General features: G+C 38.7%; 2 protein-coding genes and 1 non-coding gene across 5 annotated transcripts; 2 read left to right on the top strand and 1 right to left on the bottom strand.

The window, feature by feature from the left end:
* Window positions 1-329: 329 nt before the first annotated feature.
* Window positions 330-420, bottom strand: trnar-ucu (transfer RNA arginine (anticodon UCU)). The gene is given in 2 exon segments: window positions 330-365; window positions 384-420. It is a non-coding gene; the product is annotated as a tRNA-Arg (tRNA).
* A 953-nt stretch (window positions 421-1,373) lies between these two features.
* On the top strand, window positions 1,374-16,227 carry coro1b (coronin, actin binding protein, 1B). The gene is made up of 12 exons (XM_059354971.1): window positions 1,374-1,547; window positions 1,666-1,810; window positions 5,491-5,695; window positions 6,668-6,790; window positions 8,718-8,847; window positions 10,963-11,144; window positions 11,255-11,374; window positions 12,662-12,766; window positions 12,875-13,020; window positions 14,089-14,146; window positions 14,256-14,573; window positions 14,652-16,227. The coding sequence occupies exons 3-12, from the start codon at window positions 5,492-5,494 to the stop codon at window positions 14,772-14,774; spliced, it is 1,509 nt and encodes a 502-aa protein (XP_059210954.1). The 5' UTR covers window positions 1,374-1,547; window positions 1,666-1,810; window position 5,491; the 3' UTR covers window positions 14,775-16,227.
* A 3,422-nt stretch (window positions 16,228-19,649) lies between these two features.
* si:ch211-119e14.1 (protein SDA1 homolog) lies at window positions 19,650-23,563 on the top strand. 3 transcript variants are annotated; one of them, XM_059354972.1, is made up of 4 exons: window positions 19,650-19,767; window positions 20,154-20,251; window positions 20,571-20,720; window positions 22,848-23,563. In XM_059354972.1, the coding sequence occupies exon 4, from the start codon at window positions 22,850-22,852 to the stop codon at window positions 23,483-23,485; it is 636 nt and encodes a 211-aa protein (XP_059210955.1). In that variant the 5' UTR covers window positions 19,650-19,767; window positions 20,154-20,251; window positions 20,571-20,720; window positions 22,848-22,849; the 3' UTR covers window positions 23,486-23,563. The 3 variants fall into 3 exon arrangements, with proteins under 3 accessions (XP_059210955.1, XP_059210956.1, XP_059210957.1); XM_059354973.1 differs by having other exon boundaries at window positions 19,678-19,763; XM_059354974.1 differs by lacking the exon at window positions 19,650-19,767 and having other exon boundaries at window positions 20,237-20,307.

Here is a 23,563-nt window from a genome sequence, read left to right as displayed (position 1 = left end):
AAATTTAGTTACCGGTATTCATTTATTGGTAGTTTACCAAGCCAGCTAATGTTAATCTAACGTTATATATTGTCAAATACGTTTATATAAAATTACATTTAACCTGTAGTGCTACATTTAGTAGTGTTAATATTAATGACAGTACTCCGTTATGTTGACCTATGTTGCAGGTTAACTTGCTTAGGTTTACCTTCCGATGAAAAACAAAGTTTTTACCGATACTTAAGCTGTACTGTTAACGGATAATTTTTTGCTTGTTTAAAAAAAAGTTTGGTCGCGACTCAATATAAAATCCGATGGCTCTTCAAGATTAAAAAACTTCAAAAATGCGACTCCGGTGGGACTCGAACCCACAACCTTTGAATCACTTCACCAGTGAAGCCTAGAAGTCCAATGCGCTATCCATTGCGCCACGGAGCCACCTGTTGCACAGTGTTGACAACAAAGTATTTAAAGTACCTCTATGTCAATGCCTTAAGATTTATGAATTATGTTTGACCGTTAAGTTTCCTATGACTATCCTGCTAAAATTGTCATCGACTGCCATTCATTCCACCGTCTTCAGAACGATACTTACTTTAGGAACAGATAATCAACCTGAATTTCGCCATATTGAACACGAGGTGGCGCTAAAGGACCACTGACACGTTCATAACAGTCAGTGTGAACATCAGAAAATCTCCCCTAATAACACACTAGAAAAATGTACTATTGATATAGCTACACTAGATAAATAAAAAAAGACTAATAAAAAAGTACTTCTAATAAAAAAAAACATATTAAAAGAAAAAGTCTATATCAACAGGTGGTGTAATGTATTGTTCTGAGCACATTATACCTTTTTAAATCAATGTATTTGATGAAGTCATTTTGATCGAGTAAATATATAGGGAATAAATTAGAAAAGTTGTACACCATTCAGTCAATGGCATAGTTGCTATAACCCCAACCATGTCATAAAACACCCAAAAAGGGTGGTAAACAATCTGTAATAAAAATGTATTTAAGACATATTCAGGCTCGCACCATTTTTTATCCAAATGCTTGAGTCATATATGTTCAAAATTCTTAATTGTAATCGTTTAAAAGTTTACAAAAACTGGAATAGGACGCTCTTTCGTTTCACGCAGGCGCAGTGTGGTAAAACCGGACACTTGATAATATTTTTTACTTAATGTACTTGGTTTGCACATTAAATCACACCCATGCATTTAAACCAGCTGACATTTTATCCAGGCAATTAAAAAAAAGTTTTCGCAGTTGCGCCCACATCATAGACTGTGAGGTATAGATCCGGTCACGCAGACAGGGATGTGTATGCAGACGGAGGGTCTCCCTCTTGACTCCTGCGTGTCTTTGATACATCCTGCCATGAGCGGAAGTGTCTGGGATTCTGCATCTCTTCAAATCAGTCGTTTGTAAAGGGGAGACGGGGCGAGCACCGTCTGCGTTTCTTCCCACAGCATCACCGTTAGCTCCGGCTCCATTCAGCGTCGCTGTGCACCATTTATTGTAGCTACATATCAGCACGGGACATGCGCTATCAGGTTAGGCTTTTACTACCGCAGACATGCGTAATTACTGACAAAACCCACATGAGAATAGCTGCAAATGTGGCAGTAACACGAATGGCTTTTTAATGCTAATGGTGGTATTTTGTTATAGGTCTGCGCAATCGACGTGAACGCCTGCCTGGACACAGGAGAGGATTAAGTTACTGCTGCTGGCGGCGGATTATTTTATTGGCCTCGTCCTGTCACGCCCGAGTCTTTGGTGATCCTTCTTCCAATTAGGAAAGGTCGAAAGCCAGGTACGCTATTGTGCTCGAAAATAACAATCGGATTTGCTATTGTGCTGGAAAATAACAATCCTGCCGTTTCTTTGACATGTCTCATTTGGGGGTTTAACTACGCATTGCTGCACGTCTTTTGTTGCGTGTAGTTACTCTTTGCAAAAAGCCATATTCGCTCGCATTGTGTCCAGACAACAATAGAAACCTTAACGTGACACACTGTGTTGGTATTTTGTAACAGTATAACAGGAAATTAAACCCACATTTATGCAATAATGGTACAGTGTTATGCACATATCTTTAATTCCGATGGAAGTGGGGCGATAGAAAGCTGCAAGGATGTGGAGCAGTTTTATCCTCACTAGCTACTGGTGGAAATGCAGACGACAACCTGCATACCTGCTCAAATACAATTTGCTTTGACAACTGTGAAACATTAGGTAGATGGCATATAGAGTTACTGGCTCCCCTGCCTCAGCAGCTCTGACTGCCCAACCCCCTTCCCCTCTCTGCCTCAGCATGTTGTGGTTTCAGGCGGATCATGCCCTTTTGTCCACTGAAGCCTGACTGTACTTTTCAGGACAGACTCCCAGCACGGAAGAATTTCCCTGCTGTTTTGACAGCCCATTTTCTCTCTATCCAACAACCTAAATATGTTTGCTGAATAAATTGTGAAATTAATGAATGCACCGTGATCTTAATTAGCTGGAATCAGGTGCAGACAGACATAACAAAGTTAATTTTTTCCTCTTCTCAGGAATGGAAGTGACTTAAACCATCATTTAGCATGTTTATAGTCAGGTTTCATTTTTTAATTTTCATGTCAAACATAAAGAAAAACCTTTGTTTTAATAATATAAGAAGTGCTATGTACTTTCAAATATTCATCGGTACAATTCATTATAACATAAGTAAGAAATGCTTTAAACCAAAAGTTTAGGCTTCTTTTCCATTTTTAATGAAAAAAAGTATTGTGTGGTTGCAGTGAAACCGTTTTAGAAAATGTTCCATTCCATTAAGATGGCGCATTGAAGAAACCCACAACAGTGGCTGTAATTGTAAACGTAATGGCCTCAAAATGATGAACTATCCAAGTTAATGTTCCCAGAGCCCAGTTTGATCATAAAAATAACTTGGTTCTTTTTCAGCCAGTGGTTTAAAGAAAATAAAGTCCACAGATTTAAGTCCAAAATATTTATTCACAGTAATATTAACAAATAAAAACAGCATTTTGTCACATTTGCGAAGCCGAAAGGACATACATTTTTAAATAATAAATAATTATCAAAATAGCTGCTGGATAAATAAGCTGTCAGTATGGGAAGTATTGGTCGATTTAAGAATCAGTTTAATTATATCCTGCATTGTATTGTATCTTCAAAGCCACCAGACTTCAGTTAAAAAAATAAGCAATTTTACCTCCTGTTGCTGGTCTACTGCTGCCTCATTTGATACATTTGTTTGTGCTATTATGTGACTCTGGTGAATTGGAACAAACACTTTAAAACACCAAATCCCACAATAACACAAAAAACGGGCAGATTGAGGCAAAGGTAGACCAGCAGCTGCTCTGCACTGTAAAATTACTGTTTTTGTCAAAGGAGTCTGGTAGATGAGCCAATCCACTTCAGAACTATCACGATAAACGATAGTATCGTTGAGTACATCCTTTTCCACAGCAATTCATTTTTAAGAATATTTAACATTGAAATTGAAATGTGAAAAATAAATATTAAAATATCCTAGATAAATCAAACATAGATAAATGAAGTACAATCAAAACAAGTAAAATAGACTCTCAGGCTCTGTTAACAGAAATTGCTATATTTAATAATATAATAATAATATATATTATAAGTAATATATAAACAGCTGTTTCGGAGATCTACTGCCTGTCAAACATGTGCAGTAGTACTAAAAAAGCACAAAGTCTGCGTTATAATCATGAAGCGCGTTTCCATTAGGTACCTCTCCCTCTGGTGAGCCGCTATGGGTGTGGCTTTGGAGAGAGGATCCGCCCAACATCACCGGTTACCGGCTCAGAAAGTATCTACCTGCCTCAGGTAGATTTCGTGCGTGCGTGATTCATTTGCAGACTGGTGCAGACTGGACGCTGAGGTGTTAACATCTCCTGCTCTATCTGCAGCTGGGAGAGACTGCTGGGCCGCTTGTGAGTGCTTTGGGACAGCGCCTGCTACTTGTTAAGAAGAGTGGGAACGAGTCTCCAAAAGTCTCCAATAACACCAGAAAAAGTCGCTAGATTTGTTGTTCGTCGCTTTTTTGAGAAAGAGTCGTTAGAGGGGTCTGAATAGTCGCTAAATATAGCAACAAAGCAGCAAAGTTGGCAACACTGCTTGCTGCGTCGGTCTGTTGTCACATTCGAACTCAGTTGGTTAGCCGCTACTAAAGTACCTGTAACTAACTAGTGGGTGGAGCTAAAACACTCTCCGCTTTCCAAAAAGTACTCAAAACTCAGTGGAAACACACCTTATGCTTCAGCTGGCTGACGTCCACACTGTGTGTGTGTGTGTGTGTGTGTGTGTGTGTGTGTGTGTGTGTGTGTGTGTGTGTGTGTGTGTGTGTGTGTGTGTGTGTGTGTGTGTGTGTGTGTGTGTGTGTGTGTGAGCCACGCCTCCCACAGAGAGCAGGCTGAGCGACAAGGGAGGGACAGAAGCAGCGCGACTGGCAGATATAAACAAACACTGATGTTAACAATAATTATCGAGTCCAGAAAAAACTGTCGTGTCTTCATGTATTTTGAACGATAAGTCGATATAGTAATTATCTGACAGGCCTAACGAGGTGTGATGCTCTGATGACTGAAAGTCCACAGAACAAGGGCAAACAGTCTCCTAAAGTTTAGTTTGACATATTTCCTGACAAGATATATATGTAGAATTAAAAATGAACTTACCACAAAATGAAGATGAAAAGGTATAACCCCCCCTTCTGCCAACTTGTTTTGTTTCAAACTCATATTTTCCTTATTCCAGTTCAAGCCTTTCTTCTGATGGGCCAGCCCACATCTATCAGCCTTTATATTGGATTTTTAAAAAGTCTTGTGACGTTTAACAATGGTCATCAATTCGGCAGAAATGTTGTTACGCCTTAGCAGTTGACAAAACAATATCTCAGGATAGAGGTTGTCAGATGTCAAATTGTCAGTTTCTTGGCTCAGCATTAAAGCATACTTCCTTTTTGTTGTCCTGGTGCGTTCCACCTGTGTGAGTGTTGAAAGAAGTTCTTCCAGTGTGACAATAAGTTAGGACAAAGAAATGAATGTCTGGTGTAAGGGAGCAGCAAGAAAACAGAATTGTGTATTTAAACAAACTGAATATTGTATAAGATATTTTGAGTTTTCAATTCAAGCCTGTTCAAATCTACACAGGTAAACGTAAACAGGGATATCTGACAGGAAGGTAGAGCAGTGGAAATATTGTAAATATAGTGTACACTGATTTTTTATTTTATTTAGTTTTGCTGCTGCCCCTGTCCACAGCAGTACATTGCTCTGCTTCTGTGTCAGTACTCCTGCATGCTTCTCCAAACTGCTGGTGCTAGAACCTTCCTGTCCTGTTTGTAATGTTAGACTACGGTTAGCTCATACAGCCCCACTCCCAAAAATCTGAACTATCCCTTTAAGTGTTTTCAGCTTACTATGCCACATAATTCACTCAATGGTTTGTTTTTCTCCCTAGAATGTCTTTCCGGCGAGGTGTGGTCAGGCAGAGCAAGTTCCGCCACGTGTTCGCCCAGGCCTGGAAAGCCGAGCACTGCATCGATGACGTCAGAGTGTCCCGCGTGACGTGGGACACTTCCCTCGCCGCCGTCAACCCCAAATTCATCGCTGTGATCATCGAAGCCGGCGGAGGAGGAGCCTTCCTCGTTGTTCCCATCAGCAAGGTCCCCCTCCCTCCCCCTTCTGCATTACATTCAGCATCAAATAAACAGTGGATCAATATGCTTTAAAAGCCTCTATCTTGATTCCTACCGTCCACTCTGCTACTGAGAGCAACACGTCAGCAAGTCTTTGACGCCTCGCTCCATGTCTGGCTAATGCAAACACAGCATTTTTACAGCTCCGAGTCAAAGAGTGGACAAAGGTTCTACTCCTTTAGGCCTCGTTTACACCAGGACGCTTGCGGGTAAAAACGACAAAATATTTTATTCGAAGTGCCTTTCGTTTAGACGGTGACGGCGTTTTTGGGGCTTAAAAACGCAAAAATCTTAAACCACCCTCCAAAGTGTAAAACTGTAATCCGCTCCGCCGTAGCGTGTCCGTCTACACTGACAAGACACAAAACTCTGATCTGATCTGCTCACATCACGTACGCATTTACGTCACATCCATGCTCCAGTACAGGAAATAAAGAAACGTGGATTATTTCCATGGTGGGACCTTCAAGCTGCTCTGGCAGCTCTAATAAACTTACAGGAGTCTTTCCACCAAATGTACAGATAGTATTAGTGAACAGAGAAGGATCTGTAATTACCTCCATCACATTTAGGATGCACCGATTGGTCGGAGGCGAGCCAGACGGCTGTGAACGAGACCTGGGAGATCTAGTGATGGTGGAGAACTTTGTGGAAGGAGTAGCTGATGGAAATGTGTGGCGTGAAAACTTCCTCATGCCCAAAGATGCTCTTATGGCTTTAAGTGATGCCGCCTGAATGCATACCCAATCACATTCACACACTTTAGATCACCGTATGCAGCAGATTTCCTCCCGAAAACGCTCGTCTAAACGCGGAATAAAAAGTGAAGACGTGACGCCACTTTTGCGTCTTCTGTTGAGACCGTCATCATGTAAACGGAGACTTAATGTGTTAAAGTTTCTCCAGTCAGCTGTCACAGTGTCATGATTTCTCCCACAGAGCGGCAGGATTGATCAGTCCTGTCCCACGGTGTGCGGCCATGCGGCTCCGGTGCTGGACATCCAGTGGTCTCCTCATGACGACAACATCATTGCAAGTGCCTCCGAGGACTGCACCGTCAAGGTAAGATCACACCTTCAAGGCTTGTCAAGCTTGCAGCTGGTTTTGTGTCTCTTTGTGTCACACACAGGCCACCCTGACCGCAGGCTCGTAACGTCTGCAGTGAATTAATTTCTTCTGCAGTTGAATAAAATAACATATTGTTGTTGCTATTAACGATCTGAAGGCCAAGCAGTTTCAGGCTGGGTTTATTTACTCCTGTCACATTTTATTCACTGTGGTTTTTAACTACAATACAATGCCTATAAACAGTATTCACCCCCCCTTGATGTTTCACCCTTTTGTTGATTTTAATGAAAAATGGACTCTAACGTCAACAACGTAAACAGATTTTTACAAAATTATGTAAATTAATTAAAATATATTAGTTAAAGTAAATGATTGCATAACTATTCACCCCCTTTTATAGTAACTCACCTGATTCCACAATGTTCCAGCTAGTTGATGCCAGCAGTGTCACAGTTAGTGCAATTGATATGTGTCAAGTGATTAAAGTATAAAAACCATGTATCTGAGAGGGTCTCTGCCTCATCACTGTTACTACAATTGCAACATGAAGACAAAAGAACACTACAAGCAACTTGAACTTTGTTGAATTAGGTAAATTACTTTAAAGGGGGTGAATATTTATGCAATCATATATTTTACCATATGTATTTTTAATTAATTGACATGATTTTATAAAAAAATATATATGCTTTTCAAACTCATATTTTACTTATTCCAGTTCAAACCTTTCTTCTGATGTGCCAGTCCACATCTATCAGCCTTTATATTGGAATGAAAAAAAGGCTTGTGACGTATAACAAAGGTCATCAATTCTGCAGCAATGTTGTTACGCCTTAGCAGTTAACAAAACAACATCTCAGGATAGAAGCTGTCAGATGTCAAATTGTCAGTTTCTTGGCTCAGTATTCCCTTTTTGTTGTCCTGGTGCATTCCACCTGTGTGAGTGTTGAAAGAAGTTCTTCCAGCGTGGCAATAAGTTAGGACAAAGAATAATAATAATAAATGTCTGGTGTAAGGGAGCAGGAAGAAAAAACAAAATATGGTAACAGAATTGCAACATGAAGACAAAAGAACACTACAAGCAACTGGAACTTTGTTGAATTAGGTAAATTACTTTAAAGGGGGTGAATATTTATGCAATCATATATTTTACCATATATATTTTTAATTAATTGACATTATTTTGTAAAAAAAAAAAAAAAAAAAGTTTTTACTTTGATATTGAAGAGTTGTTTTTTTTTTTTTTTTGGCAAATTCCTGTCAAAAAAAGCCTAATTATATTAACCATGATTTCATGTGTAAAGCAACAAAAGGGTGAAACATCCAAGGGGCGCTGAACACTTTTTATGGGCATTGTTTATAAGTTGTGCACCTTAATGTAAATGGCACAATCATGATTAGAAGTAGAGATATCTCTGTTATTATTTTATATATATTAATTATTGTTGTCTTTGGAAAGAAAAAAAAGTCAAGGTGAATTGTTTTTGGTTCTTCAAGTGTTAGTTTGTGTTTTTACGAGCTGGTGGCTAGCTGCTAGCAGTGTTTATGCTAAACTAAGCTAACCGTCTCGTAGCTCTAGCTTCAATTAAAAAGACACACATTGAGTGATATCGATCTTCTCATCTAATTTCAAGAAAGCAAAGAAGAGTACTTCTCAAAAGTGTTCCAGAGCAAGGAAACACTTCTGTTAAAAGCCTCTGCTAAGTTGAGTGTGACGCTAGCTGTTTTCAAACCAACAGATGAGAAGTTAGAGACTAAAGAAAGCCTTAAAACATTTCATTTTTAAGTGCTTCCCGTTTCTGTCGCCAAAATAAAATTCAGCTGTTATTCTTCACTGCGTCCCATAAAACATCAGCAGCTCTTATGTACCTGAATGGGTCACATTTCCATGTTAATATGTGCTGTGCCTGCTGGTTTGAAGGTGTGGCAGATCCCAGACGGGGGCCTGACCAGCCCAATGACTGAGGCCATTGTGACACTGGAGGGACACAGTAAAAGAGTGGGAGTCCTGGCATGGCACCCAACTGCCTTCAACATCCTCCTGACTGCAGGTAACGTCATTTATTACAATCTGGTGCTGAATAATTGGCTGTAAAGATGACTGGGATTATATGTGACTGCTGAAATATGACTTGATGAGGCTATTTTACCTTTAGAGAGCAGGAAGTAAACTGCAGCACCATGCAACAAGACCTTTTATATGTTGTTTTACATACATTTACATAGAAACAAAAAAAAGGTTGTGTGCTGACCTGTATCGACTTTAGGACACGTTTCCACGCTCACTTTTAGTTTAAACATGGGTGCCAACAATACTTTAGTTATGTTATCAGTTTGCTAACACGTCACATTATCCAGTGAAAAGTGACCTTTCTGTGTGTAAATAGTGAGAGTTGAGGAACAGCTCTTGACTTACTGTGTTGGTGTTCTGTGACAAGCTACACAGTTCAAATACTACTGCATTATACAAGCAAGGAATTGGGTTCCCCCCCCCCCCCTTCAGCAATTCATAGTATTCAATGCAACTTTAAAAGAGAATGTGATAAACCTGAAGAAATAATTTGCTGCAAAGCAATATACTCCATGTGAGCATGAATATCCCAGAACATACACAAATATATTCATATGCAGAGAAAGTAGACTTCAATGTACAAGATTATATCTTATATCTCCAGGAGCCATGGAGAAACATTGTTGTAAAAATATGGGTTTAAAATTAGGTAAATAACCAACAAAAACTATGAAATTTGTAAGACTCTGTATAAGCTGAATAAATGAAAATTAAAGGAAAATTAAATTTAGGTAACTATTAGAGTTGGAGCTAGAAATCTTGAGGTGATAAAATATGATGAAATGCAGTAAAAATGTGTTACCTTTCAGCCAAATTGTGTAGAAGAGTTGTTTTTTTTAATTTGGGGTTACTTTATTGGTTAATATGACATTAATATATATTGTGACCTCACGTAACTTTAGATGATAACCATACATTGTATAAAATAGTGGACATAGCCATCGTGACATCACCTGTTTGATTACGGTTTGAAGCCTCGAGTTTTGCATTTTGGCCAACGCCATGTTTGATTTTTTTTCAACCAGTGCATGCACAGAATGGATCGGGAGCCAGAATGATGCTACGCTATCAGCTACTATTAGCTATCTTGGTTAGCAAGAGGCAAAAATGTATAGCTGACTCCTTAGAGTGTCATTTAATACACTGTAAAAAAAGAAAAACAATAGCTACTCAATAAAATTGAGGCAACAGATTGCACGCAATATTATTAATTAAATCTAACTAGGTTAAAAGTTGAGTCAATAACGACTTAACAGGAAGCGCCTGTCAATTAAAAACGGACTAATTCTATTGTGTTGGATTCATTCAAAATTCTCTTGATTTAGAATTACATACACATAAAGATTATATTTAATGTGGTCAGAATAAATAGGTTCTATCTCAAACATTTTAATGTTAAAGTTACTTAAACAACTGCCTCAAAATCAAGGACGCATTTATATTTAATACATTTGATCAAATATATTAAGTAAAATTAAATGACTACAGAATAATTTATTACAGTGTACTACCCCGATTCCAAAAAATGTGGGATGCTGTGTAAAACATGATTAAAACAAAATATATCATATTTAGAGTGTATATTTACAAAAAAAAGCATCTGCTTGAACAGTTTTCAATTGAATGTATGTCACAAAAGATTTACAAATTAAGTCATTATAAAGAGACCAAAATGTTCCAATGAAGTTTGAAGTAAAAAAACACAGGACAACACACTGTGAAGGCGACCTGTCAATCATAAGGTAGCCCCGCCCTAAAGCATAACCTGCTTTATCATCTATTTTATGGGACCATCATAAGTGAGTAACTGTGTCTCGCTCCACATCTGTAAAGGTTTATTCTTCTGTCTCAGACCGCACCTACAGTGTATGAACCACTTCCTGTTTCAGTACTAATGTACATCTAACATCTCTTTTTCAGATCCTCTTCCTCGCTATATAAAGCTCTTAATGGCGTCGCTCCACAGAAATCACATGCTCTTAGATTATAAACTCAGTAGACCTCTCAGATCACAAGGCACCAATCTCCTTTATGTTCCTGCATTTAGCGCTCCTGCACTAAAAGAAAGGCTGGATGCTGTGTCTTCTCTCTCCAGGCTGCGATAATGTGATGTGTGTGTGGAATGTGGGCACCGGGGAGCTGGTGTACCAGCTGGATGACGCCCATCCAGATCTGATCTACAGCGTGAGCTGGAACAAGGACGGCAGCGCCGTCTGTACCGTCTGCAAGGACAAGGCTCTGCGTGTCATCGACCCGCGGCGGGGCACTGTCCTCAAGGTTAATTCACATTTATTTCCCATAGAAAATAAGTTCTACTGCATGTACACACCCTGACCTACACTACTTTGATCCACATTAGTCCTTTACCACTCTCATTGTCCTCCTAGGTGAAAGAGAAGGTCCATGATGGCACCAGGCCGATGAGAGCTGTGTTCCTGTCAGATGGGAAGATCCTGACCACAGGCTTCAGCCGCATGAGTGAGAGACAAGTGGCATTGTGGGATACAGTAAGTCTTACCAATTATGTTCGGTCACGCTTTATATTAAGGTCCTTGTAATAACCATTAATTAACAAGTAATAAGTCCTTACAAGATGCTTATTAACATTATTGTGTGTTTATAAGCTTGTATAAGTGTTAATAATGGCATTACAAACACCCATGACCCACCCATTATGTCTTTGCCATGCCTTTATTAATCTTATTTTGTTTGCTTATTGATATTAAAATATACTTTATTGCTCATCTATTATAAGTTAACTATAAGTTAACTATGCTCTTTGCAACTACCGGATCTAAAGCGAGAACAATGCCTTATTACTTGTTAATTAATGGTTATTAAGGACCTTATTATAAAGCGTTACCTTATGTTCAAATTGAATGTCTGCAGTGTACAATTGTGTGAAGGCTGAAGACGAAGCTGTAGTGGAGAGATAGTAACACAAAAATATTAGCGTGGTTAGATAAGCTGAGTGTTAGTTTCAGATAAAGTTTGGAGTACATTTTTGCATTCCACAATGACTGTAAATGATATTCCACATCCATTAGGAGGGCTCTTTTAAAGAGTAGTGAGAACAGGATGACTGATTGTAGGATATAGACACCTGATTAATGTTTAAGTCTTTGAACCTATCCTTTTAAAGGGGACATATTGTACTCATTTCAGGTTCATACTTGTATTTTGAGTTTCCTCCATGACATGTTTACATGCTTTAATGTTGAAAAAATTGAATTTTTCTCATATTGTCTGTCTGAAAATACCTGTATTCACCCACGTTTTAGTGCCTGTCTCTTTAAGACCACCTCCTGAAAAGGCTTTGATCACAGCAGTGTAATAACTAAAACTGCCCCTTAGAGCCACTTTCTGACACTATATAGAATAGTTGTGACATCACAACCTTACTGAAGTCCTAACAGCTCATTTAAAGGCTGAGCACTTTATACTGTTACAGTAGCACCTTGACCTGCTTTATAATAATAAAAAAGACATCAAAATCTCACTTTTTCACCATATGGAGCCTTGAACGTAACATAGCCAGAGGTTATTTGCCATATTTGCCATAACTATACTGCCTTTTCATAACCATGTTTTTTATGCATAGAAACTTTAGAAAAGAAATGAAAAAATGCTGGAATTAATGTTGAACTGTTTTACTGTCACTGAACTTAATCAGGGTTTTGTAGTATTGTCCAATATTAGCATTTTGTGGGGTGGGTTGAATGTACATATTGTATGAAAACAATTTAAAGTAGTTTTAAATGTTAATGTTTTTGCTTTTCGTTTCTTTTTTACAGAAGGATCTCTCTGAGCCAATGGCAGTACAGGAGATGGATACCAGTAATGGGGTTCTTCTACCATTTTATGACCCAGACACCAACATGGTCTACCTTTGTGGAAAGGTGCAACCTCAGGATTTTACAGATTTACTCAAAAAATGTAGAATTTGTATCAATTCCCATTCATTTTCTGGTTGAGTCATCTTCATGAGATTATCTTGTGGCTTCCAGGGAGACTGCACCATCCGGTATTTTGAAGTGACAGACGAATCCCCATATGTTCACTTCCTGAGCTTATACAGCAGCAAGGAGCCCCAGAGAGGTGCAGGCTTTCTTAGTAAAAGAGGTGTCGATGTCAACAAGTGTGAAATTGCCAGGTAAATATATTTGGTCATGTTTTCCTCAATATTGTTTGAAACATTTTTTAAAGGGCTGGCTTGATTTCAATATCTTCCATGTAAAGGACTATAAACAACAACAGATTGATCCTACTACTGCATGTGCAGCCAAACCCTTAAATAGCTTATTAATCTGTTCTGTAGAGCTCCACTGTCCAAAAAATATTTAAAAAAACGCATAAATGAACCATGCCATTGTACTGGGTAACATGTTCTGTCATTACCCTTACTGATCTGGCCTACCGGGCACAAAGTGTTGGCCTTCAAAATGTCACTTGAGATACATAACAATCATGAATAAATGTCTGCAAAAAGGCCCAAAACAGCCACAACGATGCACAAAAAGACACCAAGAGACACAGAGCAGCCACAAAAATAAACCAAAAGACCTTCAGGAGACACAAATTAGCCAGAAAGATGCACAAAAAGACACCAAGAGACACAAAACAGCTAGAAAAGATTTGCAAAAAGACACCAAGAGACACAAAACAGCCACAAAGATACACAAAAAGACCTCAAGAGAAACAATTTAGCCAGAAAGATAAACAAAAAGACACCAAGAGACACAAAACAGCTAGAAAAGATTCACAAAAAGACACCAAGAGACACAAAACAGCAAGAAAAGATTCACAAAAAGACACCAAAAGACACAAAACGGCTACAAAGATGCACAAAAAGACCTCAACAGACATGAAACGACTATAAAACAACTATAAAGATGTGCATAGCAACTGCAAAGAGACACAAAAGGACCAAAAAAGAGGCAGAAGAATCTGAGGCCCACAGTCTCATAATCTGCCCATATTCATACGCACTGTCACACCAAGTGTGTATTAATCTGCAGATGAAAATAGCTCCCAACAAACACACTATTTACTCCTGTTTAAATAGAATTTGCTGCTGTGCCTGAGTTTTTATTTGAGCCTTTATTTAAAATGAAACTTAGGGTTGTAAACCACTCTTTTCATGTTGGTTTACAGTAAGAATAATGTAGAATATGCCAGCCTTATCCTTTAACAAGATTACTAATTTCCTGGTCTTCTGTAGATTCTACAAACTGCATGAAAGGAAAGTGGAACCCATTTCTATGACTGTACCACGAAAGGTAAGCCGTTTACAGCCTTTAAAAAAGTTCTATTACTTTAAAAGGGGAAGTGAAAGCTTTGTGAAGCCCAGGAAGTCTATCTCTAATGTTTAACACTTTGCCTCCCCAGTCAGATCTGTTCCAGGGAGACCTTTACCCCGACACAGCCAGCCTGGAGCCGGCTCTTCTGGCCGATGAGTGGATCGCCGGGCAGGATGCCCCGCCCCTGGTGGTGTCTCTGAGCGGCGGGTACTCCGCACCTCCATCCAAGCACAGAGACACCCTCAGAAGCAAACCTAAACTCGTCTCGCAGGACTCTGGGACCGGGGCGGCTCCGCCTTCAGCAGCTCCCACATCTACTGCCGCCAAGGAGACGGAAGAGGAGGTGCCACAGCCACGAGTAGCCACGAGGGAGACGGATGGGAACACAGAGAGGCCGAAGAGAGAGGTGAGTCAACAAAGTGAGACCTTACTGATGGTTTTAATGCTCAAATGAGTGTCTGACTTCTCTCCTGGCTTCTTCCAGGACGAGCTGTTGAACGAGTTGTTGGCAGAAATGAAGGCCCTGCGCGCTGTCGTCCTGGCCCAGAGCCAGAGGATCGAGCTGCTGGAGAGGCAGCTGGCTCGCATCGAGGATGGCGACGTATGAGCAAGGCGGAGACCCACTACATTCAGAGGGCATTCTTACTAAATCCATAGACCATAGCCTTACTAGAATCAACAGTACCTTAAGCTGTGTGAGTGGAAGAATGTAGTGTAGGGTAGCGACTAACTGTGCATCCCAGTGGCTTACAACCAGGTCAGCTGTGGTGATAAAACAAGACCACAATTTGTTTCCGTGTGTTTTCCAGACTGTGGCGGAGAATGGGGCGTCATCTGCATAGAGTGATATCTGACAATTTTTTTGTTTTTCATGTGAAGGAGTATAATAGCAGCTATTTGGTGGTGCATATAGTGCAGCTTTGAGCTTTGCAAAATTCCCATGCTAATTCTGAAGGGCTTTGAAGGCATTACAACGGCGCCATTGCCTCAAGTTAATGCACAAAGCGGTGATATAAAAAGCATTATATTAAAAAAGTTAATGAAGACTTTCTATAGCAAAGCGATGAAGTACCTCAAATATGATTTTCTTTCTCTAAAGCACTCACAAATATAACCATTAGGGCTATTTAATCAGGTAGTTAAAGCTGCTAAACTGTGATGTCATATCAGACCCCCAGTTGTTAACTCATTGTGTGACTTGTGCTTTGTTTTACTGCTTCATTATCAGACTCCCATGTGTAAGGTTAACAGTAGGAAAAGGTGGTACGCAAATCATGACCCTGACAGTGAGAATTATGTGACTGATAGCTGACGAGAGTGTAGTTGAATATTTATGTGTATCGTAATTCTGTGTAGTCTTTGCAGTCGATGAAAAGGTAACACTTGTGATTTTGTACCTCATGTTATCAGGAGAGGGCTGTGGCTTTGTGACATTTTCTGTAATATCACAAGGCGAGACATTTGTCCATGTTATCATGAAGATATAAATGCTCAGAAATTCCTTCTTTTGACACGTGGAAAGGCTGCAGTATCTTTTGCCCCTTTTCAAAGAACCAGGATCTCTGGTTTAGTCGTCACTTTTTCTAAGAATTTTGACAGAGCTGTAAGCTAAAAGGAGCTGTTTTGTGGACTGAATTGTACTATATACAGTACATGGAAAACAAAACCAACACTAGTTGCATTGCGGCCTCACTAAAAAGCACTAGATTTATTTAGAACGGCAGCAACAAGAAAGAGGAAGTTGCAGTGGAGTGGAACACATTTTCTTAAGTGTGCAATTGCGTTTATATTGATGTTAAAAGATGGAAAGATCTTTTTGATTTTTTTTTTAATTTTAGGTACGTTTTTGTTTTTTGTCATTACATTTAAAGACACTCTCCTGTTATCCTTTCCATCAGTTGATCATGTAACAATGGTACATTCCACATCAAGCTTCTCCCTTTATTACTTACTTTCTATTTCTTTATGCACTGACCTCTTAACACTAACTGTAAAACCCGTAGCTAGTAGGTTAAATGAGACTACATTGTGAAACTCAATAAACACTCATTCCTCCTTTGTATTAATGGAATGTCTTTTTATTTGCACTGAGAAATACTCTGATCTAGAGCACGTATCTGTGGTATTTGTGATAATTACAAGGTCAGGTTATGCTTTGATTTGTCACATATTGAATATGTTGGCTGTCAGCCAAGCCACTGCTGCTACTTCAACTGTTCAGACATATGCACACATAGAAAACACATTGGACCTGCACTTGTATAGCGCTTTTCTAGTCGATTTGTGTCTTGCTCAAGGATACTTCGACATGTAGGCTGCGACGGTCAGGGATCGAACCACCAACCCTTCGGTTGAGGGCCAACTAACTCTACCACTCATAAACAATGCAATACCTTGAGGGTTTCTCACATTTTATAGTAGCTCTTTTTGGCATTTGTTGTCTGACTTTCACATACTTTCTAAATATTCTTATATTCATATAAAACTGGGAAATCTGCTCCATTCAAATCCACCAGGATCCATTGACCAGGGCTGTCAGATAAAGCAGTGAAAATATTCTAAATATAGTGTTACTTACACTGAGCAAGGTCCAAGAAATGACAATGCATTGAAGCTCTCTGTGGACGTCAGAGAGACGTGATATAAAACACTAGATATAGAAACTGATATTTTTTTTAAAAATGCAGTGTAAACCTCCAGTAGCTCTGTACTTTATTTCACCCTCCTGTTATGTTGAGGGTCAAATTGACCCATTTCAAAGTTTAAAAATCTAAAAAAAATAGTTAAAAGTATTTTTTCGGGTTGAAACTTCTTCAGCTTGGCTTAATAAGTGTAAACTACATATAAAACGAAAATGGTTCATTTAATATATTTGCATGTTTATATTACATAGATGTCAATGGTCAGTCTGACCCTGAACAGAAGAGGTGACTCGTGGTAAAATATCAACTCACTCCATACAAGAAAAGAATTAGAAATGTAAAAATACATTTTCAGTAACTCACTGTCATGTAAAACCATTGTATTTTATATGTAGGTCTTTCCAATGTACATTAAAAAAATGTAACATGCATTTTTAATGAAAAACAAGTGAATTATCCTCATTGAACCATGATCTATGAGAGGTAAAGAACACCATAGCACTAAATCTTGATTGAGATGTTTAGTAATGCAGTTAATCATTAAATATAAACAATGTTTATTGGGATTTTTTTTTGTTTTTTACATTTTTGGATAATTAAACATGCCTGTCAAAGTGACCCAGGAACATTATTGCTGTTCCTGAGAAACGGACATAAAAGGAGGGTTAAGAAATACAGTGTGATTAGAAATACCTTTGCAGTATATAACTGTATTCTTGTATAGTTACAACAAAATACTGTTCACATTGTTTTAGTAAATATTATTTACATTACACTAAACATGTTGGTGTAAATTTACAGTAAGTTCCTGTAATAATGGCATTCTCTTAAAGTGTCATTCAAAAAGTATTACAATGGCTACAGTGGCTATTTTTCTCCTAGATTGTATTGCAATATGACAATGTATGACAGTAGAATACTGTTCAGATTTCACTATGCATGTATGTGTATGGTTTACAGTGTAGTGTATTTTGCAAATCTATTTCAATTCAAGTAATACACTATATATACTATATATACACTATATATATATATATATATATATATATATATATATATATATATATACTGGCATGTGAAACTGCTGCCAGTTAATGACTGTGATTTTACACTGAAAGGTTTTACAGTGTGTTGGGTTTCACGTTAGTGCAGCCTTCGCAGTAAGTATTTGTTGGGACTCTCTTCTTTCTCTTTAATAGGCCACTTATTGAGCAACCAGCCAAAAGGGAAAAATAAGAGCATTTTACAGTGTGACATAACAACAGAGCTGTGGCGTGTGAGAGACTGGCAGCTGGGGGTCAACAGAACAATCTGTGGTGGCTAAACTAAACTAAACTAAACTCAGCAGACAGAGTAACAAAGTGTAACTTTGAGCCACACAAGCCACCATCGGGCACAAGCAAAGCTGAGGGTGGTATTATGAGTGATAGCTGCAGTTCAGATGAATAATACAACAGGTAAGTAGCTATGTCCAGTAATCAACACTAAAAACAGCTTTAGAGAAACTCAGTCCACTTAAAAACTTGTTGAGTGTGACCTTAAAATAGATGGTTAAGCTTCTACAAGCTGCAGGGTTGTTTTTTTGTACTTAATTAACTGTGTTAAAGTCAGAAATACTTTGTTCATCCCCAGATGGAAAATGGAAATTTGGTTTTGGTCCAGTTACTCCAACAAGGAACCGAGATAAAAAGAAAGTATTAATATTTACACATGGTCACCCATAAATCTTAATATTAATATTCTTGACAAATAAAGTGTAAATCTTCTCAAAACATTATAAGTCAAACTCTTCTAAACATATCACAATGAAAATGGAACCACAGTTAACAGGATTGTGTCTGAAAACAAAATGATTCCAAATTTATGGGCGATTGGTATAAATATAAAGATGTCAGAAAATATACAAACTTGAAAAAAATATACACACTTAAGAAAAAAATGGTATTGCACAAGTAAGCAGGTTACAGGTGACAATAAATTGTGATAAATGAAGGAGTGTGTAAGGTGTAAGAAACATATTGTGAGCCTATGAAACAGAACAAAAAGCCACACACCATCTGTAAATTTAGTTTTCTTACCATTTCAAACAATGTGTATGTTCTTAATACATTGTGAAAGGATGACAGATTTGGTTTAGTCACTGTTGTGTGTTGGAGCTGTGGCCACTAGAGTGAAAACAGGATGTGGCCGACCCTCTACAGTCTATGACCTGTTCAACATTAACTGCTGTATGCAGCGTTTCTACTTGATCTGTTCTTTTCATGGGTTCATATCTGTTGTGTTAAATCATAATAAACTATATTTTTGCATAAAGAAGAATTGTCTGGATCTCAGTTTAGTTCCTGGGTAGCAGTTTTAGACTCCTCCTTTTCAGGGTAATGCCATAATAACATAACTTCTACTTTAAAAACTAAGATAAAGTTGATGGTTACTATGACATCATCCTCATCTCTGTTGCCCTTTGTGGACTTGAGTTGACATTTGTTTGTACAGTGTTCTGTCACAGGAAATAAACATATCGTCTCATATACATTTCCTGTGAATGTAGTCACTAAAGGGTGTGAATATTCTTCTTACACTTAATATTTTTTATGCAAACTGTAACCTGCACCTGTGCTGCAAGGCAAAACACTTTTTAAAAAGTCACTCAACTCTGTGAGGAAAAACTTCAAATATGTTTGTCTTCCTCTTTCCATAAATAACATAGAACATTTTCTTAACCACCACACCCTGCATGATTTTGTGTCTAATCTGTGCTCTCACACCCTTCAGCCTCCACCTTCCTCAAAGGGCTGCAGAGAGCATGCTTCACCACATTTCATGCATCACCCCCTCTCCTCCACACACACACACACACATGCAGTCACACGGCTTGAAAGTACTCTAAATGACACAGTCGGTTTCTTACCAGTGTTCGTGTGCTGGTACTGCAAACTTGATCTTCTGCTCACAACGTAGGTAAGTCTTTTACAGTTTATTTCCTTCCTCTTTTAATATTTGAAAAGCCTCTTTCTGCCTACATTTTTAATCAATCATAATATAAATACATGATGTTGTGTCTGTATCAAATTACAGCTCTTTATATATATGTATTTCTGCTTTTTGATGTGTAAATCTATCACTTAAATTGACTTTTTATTTAAAATAACTGTATAATTACAGTGTTGCAGCCATACATTTACCACCAGGGTCAATTATCCTGATGCATTTCAGCTTTTATTGCATGTTACTTATTATGCTTAAAGTTAAACATTAGTTGCTACACTTTATGACTAATCTCAAGGAGTCTGGTTAACTAAAGTTTCCTCCCATGACTGATGCTGTTCAATTATCATTTTCGACAGGAAACCAGCAAGAGTGCGAGCGGCCTGCTAGCTTCCTGTCACACAGCTTACAGTCAAACAAGATAAAGGCAATTCAGACTTCCTGTTCCATCTCCAGCGTACGTTTGTATACTACAATTATGAATACTTGGCTACATCTCAGCCGGCGTGGACGGTAACTTTCTTATTATAAATGTGTCAGGATTAGTTGTCAGCACTGAAAGACATGTAATGTTAAAATTAAGCAATTTCTGAACTGAATATCACCTTGTAGTGGATTTTTAAAGCAGAATTAATGTAATTTCTTGGCCAACCACTTCATTTTAGGAGAGCACTGCAAAACTGAACTGAATGGATAATCATTTAGATTAAGCTATCTAAAGATTTAGCTGAAAACAGCATGCGTTGTTATTTATTTCTAATTTTCTTTACTTCTAGATCCTGAATGTAAATTAACCAATGGATCTGCTTCTGATGAAAACTTCACAACTGCTTTGAAGTACGAGGAGTTTCACTGCAGCCTTCTGCCTCTAACTGTGACACCAAGCCAACAGGATTTTTACACTCAACTGGGATTTTTTTAAGCAGGTAAAGAACCTTTTTAAAATCTAATCTGTCTCAGTTTTGTGGGATTAGCAGCTTGATAACGCTAAGACAATTTCTGGTGTTCTTGGAAAGAAATAGCACAGAACCGGGGCTCGCATAATGTTCACAAGACATTGTTTTTTTTTATGACAAACCACACCCGTGTGGCGCCCAAGCGTGGGCTAAAGAAATCACACACACACACACAAATCCAGATCAAAAGTGGCGCTGTATTAAAATAATTATTTGACCCTTGTTGGAAATATACTCAATTTACTTTCTTGCTAAATGAGAAGCTTAATACCACTCTCATGTCTGTGCTGTAAATATGAAGCTAGCTATCTTAGCTTAGCATAAAAACTAGAAATGGGGCCGCCCTTTCGAGTGTCATCAGCCAGTTATCTGCTGTCAGTTGTTATCAGATTATAATGGTTCAGATGTACCAGTGACTGTTTATCCCTTATACCACATTCAGCATATTGTGACAATGCCCCACAGTTTGAAAATACTTAACTGGCTGCAGCCGATAGAAGGCAAGTTTCAGAGTTTTTGTGGGGTTTTTTTTGTGTGAAATGATGTACCAATCTATTGATGCATTCCTACTGAAATTGAAATTCTCTAAACTGAGATTCCTACTTCCTACTGCCAAATGACACACAGTTGAAATAACTACATGTAGTGTTTAACACTGTGAAGTACTCCCAATCTCACAAATTAGCAGATTGTGGAATCATTTTTACGGACTCTGAGATTGCAAGATTAATAATAAAATAGGAATTTGTCATGTGGTCGTGCAAAGCAGCATCCATCGTAGAAATGTTTTGGGGGTTTTTATTCGATAGACATGTTATAAATGCTAGACTACCCCTTGGCATTGATCACATGTCCCACATAAAATTTCTCTGACCCACATTTGATTTGTTGGGATCTGGTCTCTCTATTTCCAGCAGGTCAGAATGTGCACATCCAATGATATGAAATAGTTGCAGCTTTGTTTGGTTTGACTTTCACTTTTGTTGGGTTTAGGCGCCAAAGTGATTAGGTTTTGGTAAAGATCATGAGTTGGGTTAAAAAAAGAATGTTTGTAAAAAAATGTGACATAAAGTGTTACATGAAACAAATTAAGTATGTTGCATGACCTGATTTATGTTATTTATATGTTTTATTAGTTGAAAGAAGTCAACGTTGTGTTCTTCTGGGAGAAAGTCCTGTGTTTGTTTGACCCATTTATACTACATCACCTGGTCCCCTCCTTTACTCTGTCATTATTACTGCTGCTACTAGAGGTCTTCTTACAATAAACGTGAAAATAAGAGGTAGTTATCAAAGTCATCTCATTGTTGATCAACCTTGTCAATAGATGATGACAGGCTTTTGAACTGATGAGTAGGTGGAGCAGCCAGGGCTGGGCAACTCATTTTCTAAAGGGGCCACATGAGATACTGCGAATGTTGCAGAGGGTGGGACCAAAACTAAATGTGGCTCAATTATTAATTTATAAAATGCAATAAACTATATGGTTTTGAGCTGCTACTGGTAAGAATACATGTTATGATAAGACTATATTAATGTGGAGTAAGTCAAATAAAACAGTGAAAAAAGAGTAAAAATCCGATCATTATCTCACTTTTCTATTTATTTTAAACACAACAGACATTCAAACCACAAAAACAATAAAGAGCATGTATGTTATGCAGTAAACCAGCAATTTACTTTTATGCAACAACTGATTCACACAAGGTAACTTGTGTCATGCATGCAAGCACATATGTAAATCTCCTTCAAAATAAAAGCTTGCGGTTGTATTGATTTCTAATAACCTCACGCGGGCCTAATGGCTGCCTAATGCCCACGTCTGTTCTAACCCATACCTATAAGGCTGATAGCCCCCTTTAACCCCCATTCAATGGAGTTATAACATTTATAACAGGCCAAATTGTAAATTTTCTTTTTTTTTTTTATCCATTGTGCCGTAATATTTCTTGGAGCCTATTTTGACAGAGGCAGGCTATCTGTTTCTCTTTGTTTCCAGTCTTTATTTTTCCTTAAATGTGAAACTACTTCTTCTTAGAGACAGTGAATGCAACACCAATATATGACTATATCTCTTTCTTTCTCTCTTCATTCCAGGCATGACTGACGACAATACTGGAAAAAATGATGGTTTAACACCATCCTCTAAGATTGTGGTGGCCCTTTGCGTCCTCCTCGTCGTCTTAATTGTACTGCTGATCTTCTTGTACAAGAAGTTAAACCAAGAGGCCAATGGAGAATACACGGTGCGACGCATGGTGTATAAGGAGGGAGGGGTCAGGGACCGGGTGAGGGGTGCAGCCTTAGCTCTGGGGACACGTCTCGGGGTCCAGCTGTGGCCTCAAAGTGATTCAGATGAGGATGGAGAGGAAATGCAGGAAGTCCGAGATGAGGAGGGAGATGTGGAGGAGGGTGGGAGCCAGGGGAGTGACAGCGAAGGAGATGACCAAGAGGAGGAGCAGGATAGTGAGGAGGAGTCTGACCAGGCAAAGGGAAAAGGAGACAACACTTCAGATGAGGATGACTTGAGTCTGGAGGGTTCGGAGGCAGGGGAGCGAGCCAGGCTAACGGATCAGACCAAAGCGGAGACAGAGATAGAGGTGGATGGGGAGGGGAGAGGTGAAGCCAGTGGAGGAGCTGGGCTCTCGATAGATCTGAAGCAGTTCTCTGGAAGCGCCATCTGGTCTGAGGAAGAGGGAGGGGGGGGCAAGGACACAGATATGACCGCACTGTAAGGACAGAATTTATAAAAGGAGAGGAGCTGAAGATATAGTCTCAGTACTGACGTCACCCTTAATTAGCTGTTAACCCCT

The sequence above is a fragment of the Centropristis striata genome, chromosome 17 (genome assembly GCF_030273125.1).
Source record: "Centropristis striata isolate RG_2023a ecotype Rhode Island chromosome 17, C.striata_1.0, whole genome shotgun sequence".
NCBI lineage: Eukaryota > Metazoa > Chordata > Actinopteri > Perciformes > Serranidae > Centropristis > Centropristis striata.
Note: the sequence above shows the minus strand (reverse complement) of the source record. Positions and strands in the feature narration are given on the sequence as shown.

Excerpts from the sequence above, each read along its gene's own strand:
- coro1b (XM_059354971.1), top strand. The coding sequence starts at position 5,492 with ATGTCTTTCCGGCGAGGTGTGGTCAGGCAGAGCAAGTTCCGCCACGTG. Across the intron at positions 8,848-10,962 it reads CAACATCCTCCTGACTGCAG|GCTGCGATAATGTGATGTGT; the intron begins GTAACGTCATTT and ends TTCTCTCTCCAG. Across the intron at positions 11,145-11,254 it reads GGCGGGGCACTGTCCTCAAG|GTGAAAGAGAAGGTCCATGA; the intron begins GTTAATTCACAT and ends TTGTCCTCCTAG.
- si:ch211-119e14.1 (XM_059354972.1), top strand. The coding sequence starts at position 22,850 with ATGACTGACGACAATACTGGAAAAAATGATGGTTTAACACCATCCTCT.